This window comes from Mixophyes fleayi, chromosome 2 (genome assembly GCF_038048845.1).
Source record: "Mixophyes fleayi isolate aMixFle1 chromosome 2, aMixFle1.hap1, whole genome shotgun sequence".
Taxonomy (NCBI): Eukaryota; Metazoa; Chordata; class Amphibia; order Anura; family Limnodynastidae; genus Mixophyes; species Mixophyes fleayi.
The window spans coordinates 59,090,302-59,111,219 of record NC_134403.1 but is presented as its reverse complement, the minus strand read 5'-3'; the positions used below and the strand labels follow the sequence as shown (position 1 = coordinate 59,111,219).

Here is a 20,918-nt window from a genome sequence, read left to right as displayed (position 1 = left end):
AACTATGGGCTGGGAGCTGTACTCAGCCAAGTGAATTCACAAGGGGAAGAGCACCCCATCCTGTACCTTAGTCGGAAGCTGCTTCCCAGGGAGGTGGCCTACGCAGTTGTGGAAAAAGAGTGTTTAGCTATAGTGTGGGCCTTGCAAAAGTTGCAGTCCTACCTGTATGGACGGGACTTTACGGTAATCACAGATCACAACCCTCTCAGCTGGTTGCACAGGGTGGCTGGGGACAATGGGAAGTTGCTCCGGTGGAGTCTGACCCTCCAGCAATACACTTTCACTGTTCAGCACCGAAAAGGGAGCCACCATGGTAATGCAGATGGATTATCCCGTCAGAACGAAAGCCTTGTGTCAGGTGAGCAGGGAAAATCGTCATGTAGGTAACAATTTCCCTGCCACCCTCTAGAACGGGGAGGTGTCATGTGCAAGCTAATTTTTAGGCATAGATCTGCAAAATATGTTTGTGATTTACTTCCTAGAAATAGTGTGACATGGTTCTCTTAGAAGCTGTTAGATCCAGGGGTTGTGTGGATGTTAAACCACCCAGGGGGGCTGGTAGATAAGGATAGCACCTCATACCATTTATGGCAGGATGGCAACTGTGAATGCCTTTGAGGAGATCTCTTGCAAGACAATGAATTCTCACACGTTTGGGAGGCCCCCAGACAGGCCGACTGCAGAGACTGGGTTGTATGTTTATGACAGATTCCAGCTGAATAAGGGCACAGGAAAAGATCATATCATTTTCTCCAATATCATACATACCAGAGGCATGTGTGGTATGCAGATGAAGGGAAACTTAGGGCCTGTTGTGTGAAGGTAAAATCATGTTCGTAAAACATGCTGCTGGAAAGTTAGGACGGTGTAAAGAAAACTTGACTTAAAGGTATTCAAACAGCAAAGTCATGAGACCCTAATTTGCATTCTCCCCTCCTGTTGGTTTTGACCTCACAGGAAAAAGGGCTGGGGGGGGGGGGGGGGGGGGCCTGTAGCTTGGCTTTAAAACTGTATTGAAAATATAACCCTGGGTTCTTCTGAGGGAGTCATTTAATTGAAGAAGTCCCATTTGTTCTGCTCCTCCCGGCACCACAAACTTGATTCTAAGTGAGGTATCAATTCTGTGTTTTATCCTTTTTGTTTTATGAGAAACAATTGCACTATATTTGTATGTCATTTTATTATCTTTTTATCTTAAGCATTGTGGATGTATCTTCCATATTAAATTACACTTAATAAGTTCTAGTCTCTGTGTTCTTATGAATTCACGCGACCTAATTGAAACTGTGCAAACCTTGTGGTTTAAGTGAACTCTGATTAAAGTAAATTGTGTTGGATTGATGCTAGGGAGAACCGAAGGCTTCCTAAATAAGAGTGTCAGCTCTTATCCGAAACAACCTTGGTGGTGGTAATTAGTATCGCAAAGCTAGTGTGTGGCATAGATAGGGAAGTATTTAATCATTTTAGACAGACCAGGTGGTTGTCTTTGTGGTTGACCCTGTGTTACATATGCATCACGCAGACTCAGGTGAGTGCTGTTCGTGACAGTCCCTAATGTCAAAAATATATTAACGAGTAGGAGTGTAGCTGTGGAATAGCACACCTATGTGACTCATCCAGAATAGAACACTCCAACTCAAACCCTAATGGCGCTACTGGTATATTATTATATATTAATAACGGGTAAGCTGCAGTCACAAAGGGTAGTGGGTATACTCATTAGGAAAAAGTATAGAATATATAGAAAAATGTGTCTGCGCAAAAAATTAATAACTAATAATTAAGTATCAAAAAAGTTGCATTCTCATAAGAATAATATAATTACATTTAATATCCAAATCATATAACAACACATGAACATTCAGTAAAACAGAAAATAACAATATTAAAAAAGCATAGTTGAAACAATATATATAATTAGGTAAATGATCAATAATAGTGAATGGAATATGATCATCTACAATAAAAAAAATCAGATGTGCACATATAGGAACATAATCTTGATTGTGATACTAGTGGACAAAAAATATATATAGAATATAGAAAATCCAGTAAAATACTTCTAAATAGCTGTAGTTGTCATTATATAATTCTTATGAGAATATGACTTTTTTGATATTTAATTATTAGTTATTAATTTTTAGCGCAGACACATTTTTCTATATTGTTTTGGTCCCTAACGTCACCCTGAGGAAGAATTGATATTATAGAGGAAGGAGCTTTGGCGAACACCATGTCCAAATGTCATGTGACTAATTTGGTAATCCTAGACTCATCCGAATGAGAAGTCCTTGGGGGTAGGGCCTGCAGCGACCCCAAACATGGCTCCGTCGAGGAGAGGAAGTACAGCGCAAATCTGTGGACACATTGAATCATTGGGGGGCAGATAACACTTAACATGTTATTAGCTTATATAGGCAAGTAATCAGCTCCTAAGTATTATACTGTTCAAAAAATAATGAGTGGGCAATTGAGGATTTGTCCTAAACAATAACATGAAAACATAACTACTAATTGGTGTATTACTTTGTAAGGAAAACCACAGGCACGTACCATTGATGGGTTGGTATTTTTGGCCCCTACCCAGAGGTTAAGAAAATATGACCCAGACAGTATCATCACTACTAAGTGAATACTGCTGTTCGCCAACTATTATATACAACAGCTGAACGTGTGAAATTCCTGGTAATGTGCCACATTCTGGAGCAGCCGCTAATGTGATACCCACAGCTCAGAGAGCAATCTGTCCCCAAGATGAATGGATAATGTTAGAGGGGGAATAGTTTATAAATTATATATATATATATTATACATAAACACCTAGAACATTTGCGTATACAGGGCCTGGTTCATTGACCAAAGCTTAAATCAGACTCTGCTGCGTGCGCTCGAGCTTGAGAAGTCTCCCTCTTTTACCGCGGGAAATCCCAGGGATAAGAGTCTGTGCTGTGATAATAGTTCTTGTATTATTGCTCCGATATCTGCTGCGATCCCCTAGTTATAAACAGAGGGGAAACTTAAATTTGCATGGTCCCCTGAAAAAAGATTGCTTGTTATATAGGCCCCTATAGGTCTCTTTTAGAGTTATTTATTCGAATGCCCTGGGTATCATTTATGCCAATGTGCCCTCTGAGGCCACAAGAGATGAAGTCTCTCTGATGCCGTTAAGTTAGCGTCTGGGATTCTGGGTCGATTGATTATCCCTATGTTTGTTTGTATATTATTAGCTGGTTATCTGAACTTACATTTACTTTCGTTGCCACCACCATTTATACAATTAAACCTGTGCCTGTGTCTTATTTCAGGTATTAAGTAGTTATATATTTAATTCAAGGGTTGCAAGGGGAATGTGCAAAGGGAGAATATCAGCCGTTTGACCTGTATAGGTTAAACATAAAATGGACTATTATTTTACACTGTATATCATACATGCCCACTTTTAAGATTTCTCCCCCGGGAGATCCGGGAGAGAAGTCATGTGACATGGGGTAGGAGGAGGGCATGGTCACCATAGCCCCACCCTCACTATAAAAAGCCGAAATTCACGGCATTGAATGGAGGGGGCGGAGCTCAATGACATGATTAAGCCCTGCCCCCTCAATCACTGCCGTGAATTTCACCAAATTTCGGGAGTTTTGCCTACCCTTCCGGGATTCCGTGAGGACTCCCCGAAATTCGGGAGCCTCCCGGGAATCCCAGGAAAGTAGGCAGATATGCTGTATATGAAACAAATGCCAGTGTTTAGCCATAAAATGAATGCCATTTTTTTTGACATATAAGATTTCTTAGCTAAGTTGCGGCAAGTATTTAATGCCCAATACTAAAACAAAGAAATGATTTGGATTAAATGGACGACATACTGTGTTAGGTTTTAAAAAAATGTATGTTTCTATATCCTGTTTGACAGAAAGGTTATGTGTTATGTATGTATTACGTAACAAGTAGGAGTGTAAAATAATGTTAGTGGATTTATCAAACCTTCTAAAAAGGAAAGTGGAGATGTTGCCCATAGCAACCAATCACTTTCTAGCTATCACTTCCTAGAATGTACTAGATAAACGATAGCTTGACTCTGCGTGTTTGCATATATGTGTGCCTACTTTCTGGGCATGTGCCGAGTGACTTCATGCAAGATACGCTAATCAAACTTGCATATGTCCCACTCTATATCAGCTCCAATGAGAAAAAGTTACCAGGAACACAGTTTTAAGAAAGGTGCAATTATCCTGTCCTCTAGTGCCCTAGTGGGGGCTGGCAGATTTTAGCCTGGGGGCAATAAATGACTCAGCTGCCCGTTAGGAATATTTTAATGGAAAAGAAATAGAGGTAGCCCAGTGACTCAGCCCAAGGTTGTCCACTATGGGACCGGACCGGGAGGGGAGGGGGTGCACAGGACCGCAGAGAGGAGGGGGGGTGCTAATTACCCAGGCCCAGATCTGCTAGGGGGCCCAGCCCGGGCCCTCACTGCCAACTTTTTTTTTTTTTAACTTGTTTTATAGTTTTCTTTTTTTTCATTTTATTACTTTTTTGCGGGCGGGTGTGGAGAGGTGGCTCCGCCCCCTTCATTAGTGGGGGGAGCAGGGTATTTAAAAAAAAAAACCTAAAAGAAAACTAAAAAATACTCACATCACGTGATTGAAGCGCCGGCGTCCCTCTTCCTTCCTCTCTGCTCCGTTCGCACTGAATGTCAGGCGTGACGTGATGACGTTCAGTGAGGAGAGGCGCAGAGAGGACCAAGACAGAAGAGAAGAAAAGAAGAGAGATGAAAGAAGCCGATACAAAGGTAAGTAAAGGTACGGAGGCAAAGGGAAGAAAACAGAAAGGGACAGAGTGATGAAGAAGGGGGGGGGGGGGAGAGAAAAAGGCACCAAGTGATGAAGGAGAGGTGGGGGGGGGGGGGCACTGAATGATGAAGGAGAGGTGGGGGGGAGCAGCATGGCACAGTGATGAAGGCAAGGGAGGGAGCAGCATGGCACAGTGATGAAGGCAAGGGAGAGAGCAGCATGGCACAGTGATGAAAAAGAGAGGTGGAGAGCAGCTTGGCACAGTGATGAAGGTTTGGGGGGGCAGCATGGCACAGTGATGAAGGAGAGGGAGGGAGCAGCATGGCACAGTGATGAAGGAGAGTGGGGAGAGCAGCATGGCACAGTGATGGAGAGGGGTGCAGCAGGGCACAGTGATGAAGGAGAGGGGGGAGAGCAGCTTGGCACAGTGATGAAGGAGGGGGAGCAGCATGGCACAGTGATGAAGGATTGGGGGGGCAGCATGGGACAGTGATGAAGGATTGGGGGGGCAGCATGGGACAGTGATGAAGAAGAGGGGGGGCAGCATGAGGCTCAGTGTGATGAAGGGGAGGGGGACAACATGGCACAGTGTGATGAAGAGGAGGGGGACAACATGGCACAGTGTGATGAAGGGGAGGCAGCATGGAACAAAGTGATGAAGGGGGGCCAGGAAAAGGGGGGAAAAACAGAATGGAGGGTGCAGTGTGATAAGGGGGCATCGCGTGGTTGTGATGAAGAGGCACAGTAATGTGTATGTGGTGGCACAAGGGGTTTGTGACAATGTAGTGTGTGTGATGGCACAGGGGGCTTGTGGCATTGTAGTGAGTGTGAGGTAGATGGTGTCTAATTATTGGGTGCGATTTTGTTTGTGGGGTAATGGTGGGGCAATTTAATAGTGGGGACTATTAATTTCAGATAGGGTGGTTTGGGGGCTATTGAATGTGGGGATAAGTTTGAGGCAAATGAGGTCTCTTTATTAAATGTGAGTATGAATTATTTAATGACAGTGATGGTTGCGGGAAATAGGTATATTTATAAAATGTAAATACTATTAATTTATTGCTGGGGCTATTTGCAGGGAGGAAAATAGGTTTATTGATTAAATGGTAATACTATTATTTTAATGTTGGGGCTGCAGGAAGACCTAATTATTACTTGTGGGTGATATTGATTTTACGCCAGGGCTGGTTTGAATTTTCTAAATGTACCTATTTTTTTTCCTAATAGGGCCCCCAACATTCCAGGATCTAGACAAGCCGCAACTAAAGAAACCAGCAGCAACAGGTGGTGAAAGTGACAAGAACAGGTAGGAGAGAGCAGGTGAGTCTGTGAAATGTTGTGATTCTAGTGGGACAATCACAATTTTTGGTGACTGTTCTGCCCAATTTAAGGGGAAGGCCAAGACTGTGAACTCTTTATGTACACACTACATTCTTTATATACTACACTATGATGCTAGATGTCCTGAAAGTCAGGAGTGCTGGGACATATGTCACGCTCTGGCGAGCAGGCACTGCCCCCTTGTGCCAATGGTGTACACAACAAAGCAGTTTTTTATTCTGTAGAAGGGTGGCCTAGCGCTTTTCACCTGCTAGCCATAGCCCAAATGTACATAGCAGCGACCCCAATCATATGAACACCTCCACCTTTGCGCCGCGTAGCCATGCTCAGCTATAAGAGAGGCCCCATAAAGTTGTTGTACCGGGGCCCTGAATTCCTCTTGGATGCCCTGTGCACACATGCCCCCCTAACCAGTCAGCCCCTGTCCCTAGTCCACCGTATCACCCCTATGTTTTTTGCTAATATTTGCATTGTGTTTCTGTTTAAATATTTTGTTCTTTGTGACAAGCTGGACTGTTATATCTATCATAGCAGTGTAATCTTTATTTGCATTCAATAAAAAAGTATAATATGAGAAAAAAAATTGTTCAACTGCTCTTGAAAACCCAGCATTGCAATAATTATAAGGGAACCCATGCTACACATAAAACAATAGTGTAATCGCCTCTCTCCTACACCACCACCGCCACTCTCCCCAACTAGCAGAAACCACGTTTCAAATCAGGAACACTGATTGGACAGTTAACATCCAATCAGTGTTCTGAGTCACCACACAATCAGCCAGGGTCTCACACCATACTTCTGCTGTTTTGATATTTGGGGTGGAGATGTTCTACCATATTTTTATGTGGGGCTAAATTTCTTATTTAAATTCAATTTACAGAGACTCTTTGCTGCGGATTAGGTGACTTTACAGAATTGAGATATGTGCAGATGTAGACCTCCAGTCCTCCATACATATGCTATTACAATTCCCTTGTGTTAAATAAGCCCCTCCAATAAAAACTACCTTATACAACATAAATAGCAAGAACAACATACAATTAGCAGGCATAATTGATACTTTGTAGGTGTCAGTCTCAATAATAAGTGTGTTTTAAAAGGCTGAAATTTCCATTAATAAAGCATGCAATCTGGATACTGTTTTAGGAACAGTTGTTATGAATCTATGGATAGCAATAAAGTGACACAGTACTATAAATAGGAAGGTGGTACTAGAACACATTACAATGATCATAGGACGTTGCGGGGTGACCTTAGCTGGTAAATGCACTGTATACCACAGCTGCAATACTGAGCATGGAAGATTACAGGTCCAGGATGTGTACATGTGAGCCGGGAGGAAGGTCAGACAAGAAGGAAGAGGCCCCGTCATATTACATCAGCCAGCTCTGCATAGAAGGACGTACTGACAATGTCACACGTACATACATCCCTATAGAACAGGGCAACATATGGCACCTACATAACAAGGGACAGAGAGAAGAAGAGGCACCTTCCTTCCTTGCAGTAACCAAGAATCAGATCCCGGGAGCAATGATCAGTGCAAACCATGAAACACATATATGTAAGAGACCAACAGTGACACATGTATATAATGTGCATGGAGAGTGAATGAGTGTATTGGACTCACCGCGGATGTGCACCCGGGGACCTTGCCAGGAACAAGCTCTGCCTCCCGCTGCCTCCGCCCACAACCAATGCAAGCTCACCAGTCACCCTACAGCACATAGGCCCGCTCCTACCAGGGTGCACAGCGCTTTATATGTGAGAGATAAGGGGGAGGCTGCGAGCTGTGTGAGTAGGAGGAATATTATCCTGGTACTGTCAGGTATAAGGCCTCCACTTCCACTAGATGCGCTGCCAGTGCTGGAAACAAGCAGCGCTTACTGTTGTGTGGGGTCCACAAGGGCCCCTGCACATGTAGTACAGAGTCCCCCCTTGATCCTGCTTGTATGGGGGCTGATCATAATCTCGGTGAAATCGCACAATATGTACTTCACTTAGTTGCAGGCTATGTGTAAGTGGTTACATCAGACAGCCTTGGGGGACTGACGCTCTGTCTCTTTAATGTCTGTAGACTGTCCCTGTTCTTTTTCTCTTTTATGTGGACAAGACAGGTACCTGGGCTCTGACTGCTTCTCTCAGGATATCGGTCTCTCCTCAGCTACACATAGGGTGCATCAGTCTAGTTTGTTTCTGACAGCTCTCTGCACCAACAGTTAGGGTATAGTCCATACTCTTTTTCTGTCTGATAGGCTTATGACAATTTATCATAGACATGAATCAGCAGCCTTCGTTTCAAAGCTATCAGTAAAACATGATAGATCTTGTCTACCAGTAAAACAAATATAGCGATCAGGTAAATATGTCATTTTGATTACTATCGTCTTTTATATGTAAATTACCCACAACAAACACAGGGTTGGTTTACACTGATTTGAAGTTAACATTACTGATGCAACTTAAGTATTTCTATAGTGTGGAACAAGTTACCCGATAACTCAAAATATCACATTATGAACTTTTGACCCTGTCACAAAACAGGACTTTGGAATTAGCTTATGGGTGACAAAATGTCCTAAATCAGCATTCTCCCAGAAGTCACACGTTGATATCAGGTCAGTCTACTAGCTTGGCAGACAACATAAGCATTACAGAGTCTCCACCTAAAGGCTGAAAAATAAACATTTCTTAATATTTGGAACTTTAACCATATGTTTGGATAACATCCCTGGCAATGCTTTAGGATTTTATTCTTGTAGCAATGACAGCTAATGCCTCTCTCATCATATCATATTATGAAATATTACAGGGCCATCTATACATGTCACACGCGTGTGCATCTGATCATTTGGGTAAATATGTTTAACCAGATGACCAGATTTATTAAAGCACTTTGCAAATGTGCGCTCTCACAGGCTTATGATTGACAGCAGGAAAACTTGTGTCTGTATAAAATGGAGCTGCAGTTATGTACCATAACCCAACAGAAATCTATATTTATAATTCATCTAATTGATCTATATATAAGTAAATATAAAAACAACAATGGTTTATGGTCAAATCCAAGCAAAAATAATGGTGAAATTAATTACTTATACCACATTTTGTTGGGGGGGGGGGGCTAGATCAATATCAAGTGTGCGTTTATTGTGGGTATACATAGCACCCCCAGCAATGCCAAATGTAGTATGCCCAGTAGTGCCCAAAACAAGATGCGTCTAACACAATATTACTTGCACTGATAATCACTTAACTCCCACTTAACTTCCTACCTTTTCTTCTGCCTCTTCCCCTTCATTCCCCTTCCCTTATCCTTATTCTCCGTTCCTCCTTCTCTCCCCCGTGTCTCTCTGTCTGTCTACCCCACCCCTTAGATTGTACGCTCCTTTGAGCAGGGTCATCTCTCCACCTGTCTTCACCACTTTTAACTCTGTTCTCCAGCTACCTAGCCCTCCTCCTCGAGGACCCTCTTCCCCCCCGTCCCCTCTCGCTCCCTCCTCTCCCCTCTGGGGGTCTCCCTGTCATCCGCTCCCTCCCTCTTGGGTGTCGTATGCAGATCTTCCCTCTCCCCTCCCCCGCCCTCTCTAGCTGTGCTTTGAGCTTACTGAGTTACTGTGCTTATTGTTTACTGTACTGTGCTGTCTCACCTCGTATTGAAATATCGTTTGTCCCTGTACGGCGCTACGGACACCTAGTGGCGCCCTATAAATAAAAATTAATAATAAAAATAATAATAATTGCTGGCATTTAGGAAAAGAGATATTTTTCTAGTAAAATTTTAAAATTAAATCAAATATCTGGTTGGCATTGGCAACACCACCTTTTCTTCACGGTCACCCGTAGAACAGCTTTCATAAATGTCCACTGGTAGTCAGGGCCGGATTATGGGAATGGAGGCCCCTGGGCTAAGGTGGCTCCATTCCCCCGTGAGGGCCCCCCCGTGATCCGAGCTGACCCCCCCCCCCCCCCCCCACCCTGGGATCCGAGCTGCCTCCTTCTCCGGCGCGTAATTAGTAATTAGGTCTAGAGGAACAAAAGAACAATTTTGCTTTCTTTCCATTTTTTCCGAACACGTATAGACAGCTTTATATAAAACTACAGTTTAGGTCGTGGACAAGATTGGGTCTGATTTTCTGTGCCAGGAAATGATTTCACAGACGTCCCCAAAATGATAGAATCTTTTATTGATAAGATATCTCTTTAGCTGTCCAATGAACACAGAAAACCCACAAGACTTCTATAGAAAATGTATCGTTTTCACTCCTTTCTCCTAAGAAATTTAAATATCACCCATTTCAGCATTAAGACACCAAAGCTTTGAACATGGAGTATAAAGCAGAGAATCTTTTCTTTCTCCACAAACGGCACTAATTTGGTAGTACTTACCTCCTTCCCCGGCGCGCTGTATGCTCTTTACTGAGGAGATCTCGTGAGAGTGAGACTCACGAGACCTCCTCAGTAAGGAGACTACAGCGCGCCGAGGAAGTACTGCAGGGAAAGTGCTCAGCAGCACTGATCGGGCTGGGGGCGCCCCCGACCGATCAATACTGCTGCTGAGCACTTTGAAGGGCCCCCTGGATGCCATAGGCCCCTGGGCTGTAGCCCAGTTAGCTCTATGGTTAATCCGGCCCTGCTGGTAGTATACCCAGCACAATGTGCCAACAGTGAAGACAGTGTGCCTACTAGTGCCATACACAGAGTGCCCAGCAGGAAGTGCCCAACACAGTGCAGACATGTAGCTTTCAGTCCAGTCTGTGTTGCAGTATTGTGTGAGCTGCTATTAAATGAGGTACAGATATGAATAGCGTCTGTGTTGCTTTATTCTTTAGGTAAATTGAAACATGGAATAAAATACAATGCAAATGTATTAGCTTAAAATGTCAACACACCTAAGGCTCGGAGTTTAAATAAAATAGTAACCAAAATGTTTATTTATAAAACACCATCATAATATGACAATTATATAAAACATTTGCAAAGACAGGAATTGTCTAACAATATGTAGTAGTACCTAAATCTAGTTTTATACTAGTACTTTATAAGGAAAGGTACTGTTATTGGCCTATCAATACTGAGAGGATCGTGCAGGACACTCGGAATGTTAGTGAGTAACAATGAGAACATTTTGTAGAACTGTTCACTTGTGAAAGTTGCAACAATTTACACTAGACATCAAACTGCTGCATCATCAATTTCCTGCTGTATTCATACGCTACAAAGAGAGCTCCATTGGCTGGGAATGCTCTGATTAAGGTGGGCTTCAGTCCAGAGTACAGGGCAGAGACACCTGCAAAATGAAATATATTAACTTCAGTAGTTTGATGAGAACATGGGAGGCTGTATCTATAACAGTCTGTATGAATAGAGCCCAAACCTGTTCCCCAACTAGCCTGCTCTATGTCTGTAGTGGCCTTGATGCTTTGTACATTACATCATACAGAAAAATATTTCTTTATTCTATGTAACTGTAGTGCTAAGTCTATATATTAGGGTGAGAAAATCTGTGTGAAAGAAATAGGGAAATATGTGGTGTGAGTAAGTGAGCAACCACACAAAAATGTGCATGACTGTCTATGTACACTCATCATTGCAAAATCCCTGCATAAAAATCCATCCTCGGATAATACTATATGCAGCAGTATCTGTTGTGCAGGGGATACAGTATCCATCTAACATGAAACTTTATAGTTCCCATAAGCCAAGTTATAAATGGCAAAACTATTGACATTAGCTGGAACAGGTTATTGAAGGTACCGCGATTTCTTGGAACATTTAGTAATTTGTATTTGTTGGTTGTTTTATAAAGGACTGTTACATTTATCATTTTACAAGTAGACTAATACAAACTCCAAAGTGTAATTAAATATTTACCTTCGTTTCTTAGAATGCTTGTAAATGTCCTTATGAACCCCGCTTGCTTCCCTGTCATGGAGAGGACTTGTATTCGAGACTTAACACAATCCACTGGAAATACAACCAGCCACAGCGAGATCCCTCCAAACCCACCACTAACCATCAGTGGAATAATCCCTGGAGCAAGATAAAAACATAAGAATGAGTTTTGATAGTAGTAATTTTAACATTCATTATATTGACCTTTATAATGACCATCATGTAATATTAATTTGGATGTGCCATGTTTAGAGGGGGTGACTGTATTCCCCATTATTTAGCTCCCCCCAATAACTGCACCTACAGTAAAAGCACCAGACCTGTGGCCAAAATGTGACTACAATATAAAGATACAAGAGAGAACACTCTTGGACAACCTCCTTGTAGATGGAGAGGGAATCGCCCTTTCCACCATAGGGAAAACTGAAGGTGTGGTTGAGATTTATATGTAGAAAATAAATTCCATACCTAACTCATCTTTGGTTTTTCCACTTCTTGTAAAAAACGAGCGACCCATTTCATAGCCCCCAAAGAAGAAGAAGTATCCTGGGACCTCCCTGAGCAGCGTGCTGGACAGTCCATGATAGAGACCCATTGGGCCATCTGTATGCAGAATATGCTTTACCACTGACCACACTGTACTATGGAGAGGAGAGCACCATTAGATATGTAGTGCATCACTGGGCGTACGCAGGATGTATTATACAGATCGCAACTCACTTTTGACCTTCTATGATCTTGCCGGATAGCTTCATTTCATGCATGGCCTGGAGACGGCACTTCACCAGCTCTGTGGGGCAAAGCGCCAGTGAGGCAAATGCTGCCGCAAATGAACCTGCAGTTGCATTGTGAAGATTACTAAAACAGACACAAAACACATCCTTCAACATGGGTTCATACCAAGTGAAAATAACTTTTTTCTAAGCAGTCATTATTACTATGCTATGATTAGTATTTGGTTATGTGTGATATTGCAGAGTGTTGGTAACACTGTGATATGTTATTATTATTAACCTTCATGAGGCACCACAAGATTTCCGCAGCGTCGTACAGAATACAAACAGTAGACCATACAGAACAATAAACGAATAATACCAACATGTTGTGCATGTAGAAGTCATTCAGGCTTTCATGCCTAGACTGTAATCTCACACGGGACCCTCTGTCTGCGATTTGTATTGTGTATAATTTGTAGCTCTGGCTGTATGGCACTGCGTTGTGTTGTGGCACCTTACAAATAATCAACAATGGTGACGATGATGCTCCCTTGGATCTGACAGAGCTGCCACAGTGTTGCAAAACCATTCAGTTAAGTACAATAGCACCACTATAACTAAAAATCTGCATGCACTGTAACATTAAAGGGAGAATCCTATAATGGTACATTCTGAAACACAGAAAATGATTTTTAATGTACAACACAGAATACAGCACAGTGGCGAAGTGGTTAGTACTTCTGCCTCACAGCGCTGAGGTCATGAGTTCAATTCCCGAGCATGGCCTTATTTGTGTGGAGTTTGTATGTTCTCCCTGTGTTTGCGTGGGTTTCCTCCGGGTGCTCCGGTTTCCTCCCACACTCCAAAAAAAACATACTAGTAGGTTATTTGGCTGCTATCAAAAATTGACCCTAGTCTCTGTCTGTGTGTGTGTATGTTAGGGAATTTAGACTGTAAGCTCCAATGGGGCAGGGACTGATGTGAATGAGTTCTCTGTACAGCGCTGCGGAATCAGTGGCGCTATATAAATAAATGGTGATGATTAGACATTTAATAGTGAAAAGCTAACCTTAGTGGTGTATTCTTATCTAAGCCTGTGATCTTCCTCACGACTCTTTGACAGAAGCCATAGCTCATGAAGAGCACAGAATTTTCAGATATATTTGCAAGAAGCGCTGGGCTGGTCCCTTTGTAGAAACCTCGGAAACCCACTTGATTATATGTTTTCACTGCACAGTCTATAAGGCCTCTATACAGGTTAGGGAACGTCTGCATTTTCACCTTGGCAGTGTCAAACGGCTGTCCAGTTAGGACACATGCTGTTCCACCTGAAATAATTGCATGATGCATTTGTTATACAGTGGATATATACGTATACAAAGCTTTCATTACATAATCACATAGATGAAAGTGAAGCTTATATTGGCCACAGAAACTGCTTTAATGATGAGTTTACAAAGTCTTAATGGTTATTTCAAACTGTATTTTAATAGTTTCCAACATTTTTAAAATATGTTAAAGGGACACTTGCAAAGCAGGTTTTGCTCAGTACTTTCTAAAAGGACCTTGGAGCACTAGAATCCCATTTACACAAAAAGAAAAATAATATTTAACCCAGCTTTTTGCTCGCAGCTCAGGGAGTTGCGAGCAAAAAGCCGGCGTTAAAAGTACCATAATAACGGTATTTATGCGCACTATTACCATAAAAATGGTAATAGTGCGCAGGACGCGTTACTTTTTCAAATATCAGCCCTTTCGGTTTTCTTTCACCTTAGATTGCCGGACATGCCGGATATTAGGACGTTTCTTGCATATCCAACCTCCTTATGTCCCGCTTACTGCACCATGGGATCTCATCCTTGTACTTGATATGCTTAAGGTGTCTCCTTGGAACCATTACATTCAGCAGATTTAAGGTTCTTAACGTGGAAAGTATCGTTCCTTCTGGCGATTGCATCGGCTCGTAGAGCGTCAGAGTTAGGAACCCTTTCTTATCGTGATATTTGGTTTCTCACGAGGACAGAGCAGTTCTACGGACAATCCCTTAGTTTGTACCGAAGGTGGTTTCTGCATTTTACATGAACCAAGAGATTGTGGTTCCAGTTTTAAAGTCGGTGGCATCGTCTTCTGGACAAAATTCAATGGAGTGTTTGGATGTGGTCAGGGCTCTCCGAATTTATTCGGCGCACAGATTCTTTATTTATCATTTTTGATTCACATAAACGAGGATGGCCAGCCTCAAAACAATCCATTGCAAGATGGAATACGGGAACCATTAGGCAGGCTTACGTCAGTGCTAACCGACTTGTGCCAGGTCGATTTATTATTATTATTATTTTTTATTTATAGGGCGCCTCTAGCTATCCGTAGTGCCGTACAGGGACAGACAGAAACACGATACAGGGTGAGACAGCACGGTACAGTTAACAAAAAGCACAGTAACTCCGAAGCTCAATGTACAACTAGATGAGAGGTGAGAGCCCCAAGCGGGGTAGAGAGAAGGGTAAAAGGGCAGGAGGACCTCGTGGTAGAGACAAGGAGCTGAAGAGCAGAGTTAGGGTGGTGGAGAACAGAAGGAGAGGAGACCCTGCTCGGAGGAGCGTACAATCTAAGGGGAGGGTAGGACGGACAAGACGCAATAGTAGGAAGAGGGAATGGGGAGAACAGAGGCAGAGACGGAGAGGGGGGAAGAGGAGAATGAAATGATTTACTGCCCATTCCACCCATTCAGTGGGGGAGTCTTGAGCAGCGAGAAAGCAGAGCAGCTTTGCAGACCAGCCACCTGGTCCTCGGTCCATACTTTCACAAAATTCTATCAATTCCATGTCTTTGCATCTACAGACGTCATTTTTGGGCGTAGTGTTCTACGTGTCGGGCTGTCAGAGCGGTCCCACACTTAGGGGGGCTATTTTAGAACATCCCAATGGTAGCAGTGTCCTCCAGATAGGATGAAAGAGAAAAGAGGATTTTTATACTTAAGATGAATGTGTTTCTCTGATTACATGTGGGGGACACTGCGTTCCCTCCCTTCTGCTCTTCTGCTGTATGTTCTTTGGTTGTTTGGCCTATCTTCCTTAGGGCTTTATAATTAAACTGAAGCTATAGGTGGTTGCAGAGGGGAGGGGTATGTCAGCATTGATACATTAAACAAGTTAACTAGTTAAATGCCAACTTCACGCTCCCCTCATAGAACCCATGGTAGCAGTGTCCCCCAGATGGAATCAGAGAAACGGATTTATTGCAAGTATAAAAATCCTCTTTTACATGTTGAGGTAGTATTCATCACATATAGATAATGAAATCACATGTATTTATTGAACACCTTGAACATGCTGAGATGAATCATTGATCATATTTAAAATGTTTTTTAGAATTAATCAATTTACATACCTTTTCATAATATTCTATATGTCTCTTGTGCTTATCATCCCCTTGTAATTGCATGGTTACAATGTAGGATTCTTAGCTGACAATATTTCACTAGAATCAGATTCATGTCATGATTACTGAAGGCATACCTTCAACATTGTCCTGGGGTAGTCAGGACAAATTTAGCGCTCACTCAAAACGGGGTGTACTCACACCACTAGGGGTGTGCACATCACTTCTAAAGGGGTAAGCTGCCCCTTAACACTCTTTCCCCTCTGAAACACTAGGCTGCCCCCCCAAGCCTCCCTCCCCTCTTGTCCCAAGGTGCAGAAGTGTAGAAAGGGGCGGTGTTCATGGGCACTGTGGTCATGAGTGCACTACAGGTCACCTATGACAGCCTTCATTTACACTGACACATGTTTTAATTGTGAACACTGTTCTCCAATGCTGACATTATTAATGGGAAACTCCACCTAAACATAGGGTTTTCCTTTACCCAACAATTAGACATATCATTTCACCATTTGAAACATACCCTCTCCCAGTAGTGAACACTGCCCAGACTAATACCCGGAAGAATTTGAAAGTAAAGGGTTGAAAGAATTCCAGAGGAGCTGATTGGGCAAGTGGTGGCAGCTGTAAGATTAGCTCTGTAGACAAGTAAGTGTTTGACACAAGGGTAAAGACTCTATTATAATGGAGAAGCAGAGAATAATGTATCAGCGCAAAATACATCATTACCTGCAGCTCCAGCCGTCAGGTCAATGGCCGCTTGGATGCTATTATTTGTTTTCATATTTATTCGCTGAACTCTTGTCTGTCTTCATAGGGATCAATGTATAACCCTAAAAGAAAAATGTTTATTAGTCATTATAAATTTGAATAAGTAATAGTATATATATATATATATATATATATATATATAAAAATTGTTGTTAGATCTGTATTTAAATCTTATCTTGTCCTAAGTCAATGGAACTGATGACATCCGTAATAATGGATGATGTGACATTACGTAGGTATAGACATAAGGTAGATAAAATAGTGTAAGTATCTGCAGGTAGGTGAAATGAGGTTGAAGGTCAGTGGACAACTTCATCTAGGAGCACTGATGGGCAGATTCAGGGATAAGCTTGTAAATTTCTCTGGTGAGTGGGGATGGAGGGTATTTCATCCTAACATATCCATATATAATGTACATGTAATGCAAATAGAAAAGCAGTAAATTCCAAAGCATAAGTTTATTATAAAATAATTTACTATTTACTGTAAGTGTTTACACACCTTTCCAAAAATAATTCTTACCAAGTGGTGGAAGGTCCAAACATACAACTCCATTTATACTTGCCTATTTCATTTTGTGGAACAATTTCATCAGACTAAATATAGAAGTATGCTTATGATCGCTTCTCATTGTGACACATATTAACATGAGTGATTTTAAGTCTCAGCCACTGGCGCCTTAATGGGTTACACGTCACCATCGGTATAAGATAAAGACGTCAGTTGTGTAACGAAACATAACGGTCGCAGCCCGCAATAAGAACTCAGTGTGCGACCACACGACCAATTAGAAGCTGAGCAGTGCCACAAGCCAAACAGCGCCATTACAACCAGCGCAGACGATGTACGCATGCATAGAACTCGACACACAACCAGCGCGCATGCACCGTTTTACCCTTTTTGGTGCCAACATGCTACACTCGACAGCGAGATTCACGTCCATGTGGACCAATCATCAAATGTTTAAAAGTTACTTTTAAAACTTGGAAAATCTATTAAAAAAAGCTGCCGCAGGTCAGTTCTGGTGAGTTCAATGACAAAAAAGGCACTGTGTACCAATGATGTCAGAAATGAAATGTCCCAACTGAACAGTTCACAGTCTTCCATAAAGTAAAACAAACTATCCAATGCATAGAATGTTCAATAAATACAAAAGTGCAATGGTCTTATTGCTGCTTTTTCTTAGGGAGAAGTCAATCTCAGAAGTCAGATATCTCGATAACACAGCACAATAAAAGATAAGGCTTTACCTGGCTGACAAGTAAACTGTGTGTTCTAAGCCAGAAAGGCAGAAACACCTTTGTAAGACGAATGAGAGTGGAGGAAATGGGGAAGCCAGGACCAAAGAATGAGGTAAGAATGTATATTGTAAGGATGCAAAACGACCAGTGAGAGGTCAGTGGGGGATTGATTCCAGACATCATCCTGTCATTACTCAAAGCATAGGCATTAATAGTAAAAAAATATTTTGCTCATAAACCCCCACCACTCTGTTTGGACCTTATATGAAAATTACAGTAATGCTTGACATGATTGGTTCTAAGCTTTTAAAAATCTGTCCCTTGAGATGTTGCATTGCATAGTATTTTTGCTAAAAGTCCTTTCATAATCTGTTCTTTACCTGTACAATGGTTAAAAGTACTATAGAAATAAGCCACAGACGTTCCAATGAAAATATGTTTAGTGGTCAGGTCATGTTGGGGCTGTTTGCTGTCGTACGTTTGTCTAGATTGCACAGTGCATTACATTTATAGACATACTTGCCTGTCTACAACTTGTTACATTTGTAAGACAGCATTATGGAGCACTATTTCTAGTTTTCTGCTTTAGATACAGCTATTCATCATAGTTGCCTACTCTTCCGAAATGTCTGGAAGACTCCTGAATTTTTGGGAGCTCTCCTGGACTCCCGGGAGAACAGGACAACCTCCCGAATCCTGCGCGCTTTGTTGATAAAGAGGGTGGAAGAGGGGCTAATCACGGCATACTGGCCCACACCCTGCTATAATAGGCCAAAATTGGTATTGTATAGTAGGCGATGTTGCCTAATCATGCATTTACGGTGGCTAAGTGGTTAGCACTTCTGCCTTACAGCACCGGGGTCATGAGTTCAATTCCCGACCATGGACTTATCTGTGAGGAGTTTGTATGTTCTCCCCGTGTTTGCGTGGGTTTCCTCCCGGTGCTCCGGTTTCCTTCCACACTTCAAAAATATACTGGAAGGTTAATTGGCTGCTTACAAATTGACCATAGTCAGTGTCTGTCTGTGTGTGTGTGTGTGTGTGTCTATATTAGGGAATTTAGACTGTAAGCTCCAATGGGGCAGGGACTGATGTGAGTGAGTTCTCTGTACAGCGCTGCGGAATTAGTGTCGCTATATAAATAAATGGTGATGATGATGATTTAGCGTGGCCACGCCCCTAAGACATGGCCAATTTTGGAGATCTCCTCAAAAAGGTATATACTTAGCATTTATAGGCTCATCTATATTCTAATCCAATTGATGAGCCCAGGAAAATATATATATATATATTGCATATATAATCTAGATCAGTGGTTGAAGTGGAAATTTAAAAGTGGTTGTATGGAAAATGTGAGTGAATAGGATTTGATAGTTTTACAATGTAGGAGTAGGAGAAACGGAATATGTATAGCATACCCCTGTATACCAACCTACTTCAGCCACTAATCTAGACAATAAATCATAGCAAAGTCATGTTATTTATATTATAGTTATTGTTTATTTATATACAGTCTAAATTCCCTAAAACACACACACACACACACACACACACACACACACACACACACGTATGTTTTTTGGAGTCTGGAAGGAAACCAGTGAAAACACAGGAAGAACTCACAAACTACAGAAATAGGGCCCTGGTTGGGAATCAAACTCATGACCCCAGCATTGTGAGGCATCCATAGACCATACAAGATACAGCTTTACTTATACATACCAAACTGCCCTGATCTGATTTGATATGCATCAATGCATGATCTCATGCCTCCCAACTGTCCCTGAATGGGGATAGCTGGGAGATATGTGCAGTGTCGGACTGGGGCATGAAGGGCCCACCGGGGGACTGCAACGCTAGGGGCCCACCAGAGGGGGTGTGGCCAGCCATCATAGAGGCGAGACCAGACACTAAAGGGAGAGTGGTCAGCCCACGAAGGACAGCTAGCACCATAATGTAGTATATAAAGAATGTAGTGTGCTCATCCTTCTCTTTTAAAATGACAGGCTGACTGCGCACTTAGTTACTAACCTGCTCATGCTCCTTAGGGTGGTTGGATATCCGGAACTCCTACTCTCATCTGCCCTGCTCAAAGTGAAAAACACACTACCGCGCAGGTTCAGAGAGCCCAGACACGACTCTCTGCACCTGTGTGGTAGTGTGCTTAACGGGAGTGTTTGGCAAAAACAGGGGGGGGAAGTTGCGCTCTACCCCTACTGTTGCAAGAGCAGCATTAACACAGGTTATCCCTCTCTACGAACTAATAATATACTGAAAGTTAAGCGCTCATTGACTTATGTATTATTCCAAGTGTAATGCTAATAATAAAATTTGTATTCTTTTATCTTGAATACAATTCGTATTTTTCTATATCTTGTATTAGGCTGTGAGCAAGAGGCTCGGTTCAATTAGTGGGATAACATTTAATGTTAGTTTTATCACAATTTATTGAATCCTGGTTAAAATACATAAAAATTAGAGATGAGCGCACTCGGATTTATGAAATCCGAGCCCACCCGAACGCTGACGATCCGAGTCGGATCCGAGACAGATCCGGGTATTGGCGCCAAATTCAAATCTGAAACTGAGGCTCTGACTCATAATCCCGTTGTCGGATGTCGCGATACTCGGATCCTATAAATTCCCCGCTAGTCGCCGCCATCTTCACTCGGGCATTGATCAGGGTAGAGGGAGGGTGTGTTAGGTGGTCCTCTGTCCTGCTATATCTCGTGTTGTTCAGTTCTGTTCAGTTCAGTTCTGTGCTGTGCTGTGCTGTGCTGTGCTCA

At 42.4% G+C, this 20,918-nt stretch overlaps 2 protein-coding genes across 5 annotated transcripts in view; both read right to left on the bottom strand.

Annotated features, from left to right (window-relative positions):
* LOC142140997 (mitochondrial ornithine transporter 1-like) overlaps positions 1–7,799 on the bottom strand; it is a 30,558-nt gene extending 22,759 nt beyond the window's left edge. Inside the window, exon 1 of the mRNA XM_075199047.1 lies at positions 7,759–7,799. The gene's annotated coding sequence lies outside the window, so the exon portion shown is untranslated. The remainder of the gene's footprint in view (positions 1–7,758) is intronic.
* Positions 7,800–10,933: 3,134 nt separating this feature from the next.
* The window catches only part of LOC142140996 (mitochondrial ornithine transporter 1-like), a 32,403-nt gene continuing 22,418 nt past the window's right edge, over positions 10,934–20,918 (bottom strand). For 3 of the 4 annotated variants that reach the window (XM_075199045.1, XM_075199044.1, XM_075199043.1), the window contains exons 2-7: positions 16,850–16,953; positions 13,809–14,067; positions 12,744–12,881; positions 12,492–12,664; positions 12,003–12,161; positions 10,934–11,418 (exon numbers count right to left, since the gene is read on the bottom strand). In XM_075199045.1, coding sequence (XP_075055146.1) covers positions 11,297–11,418; positions 12,003–12,161; positions 12,492–12,664; positions 12,744–12,881; positions 13,809–14,067; positions 16,850–16,904 — 906 coding nt within the window. In that variant the 5' untranslated portion in view covers positions 16,905–16,953 and the 3' untranslated portion in view covers positions 10,934–11,296. The remainder of the gene's footprint in view (positions 11,419–12,002; positions 12,162–12,491; positions 12,665–12,743; positions 12,882–13,808; positions 14,068–16,849; positions 16,954–20,918) is intronic. The other variant, XM_075199046.1, reaches the window with a different exon arrangement.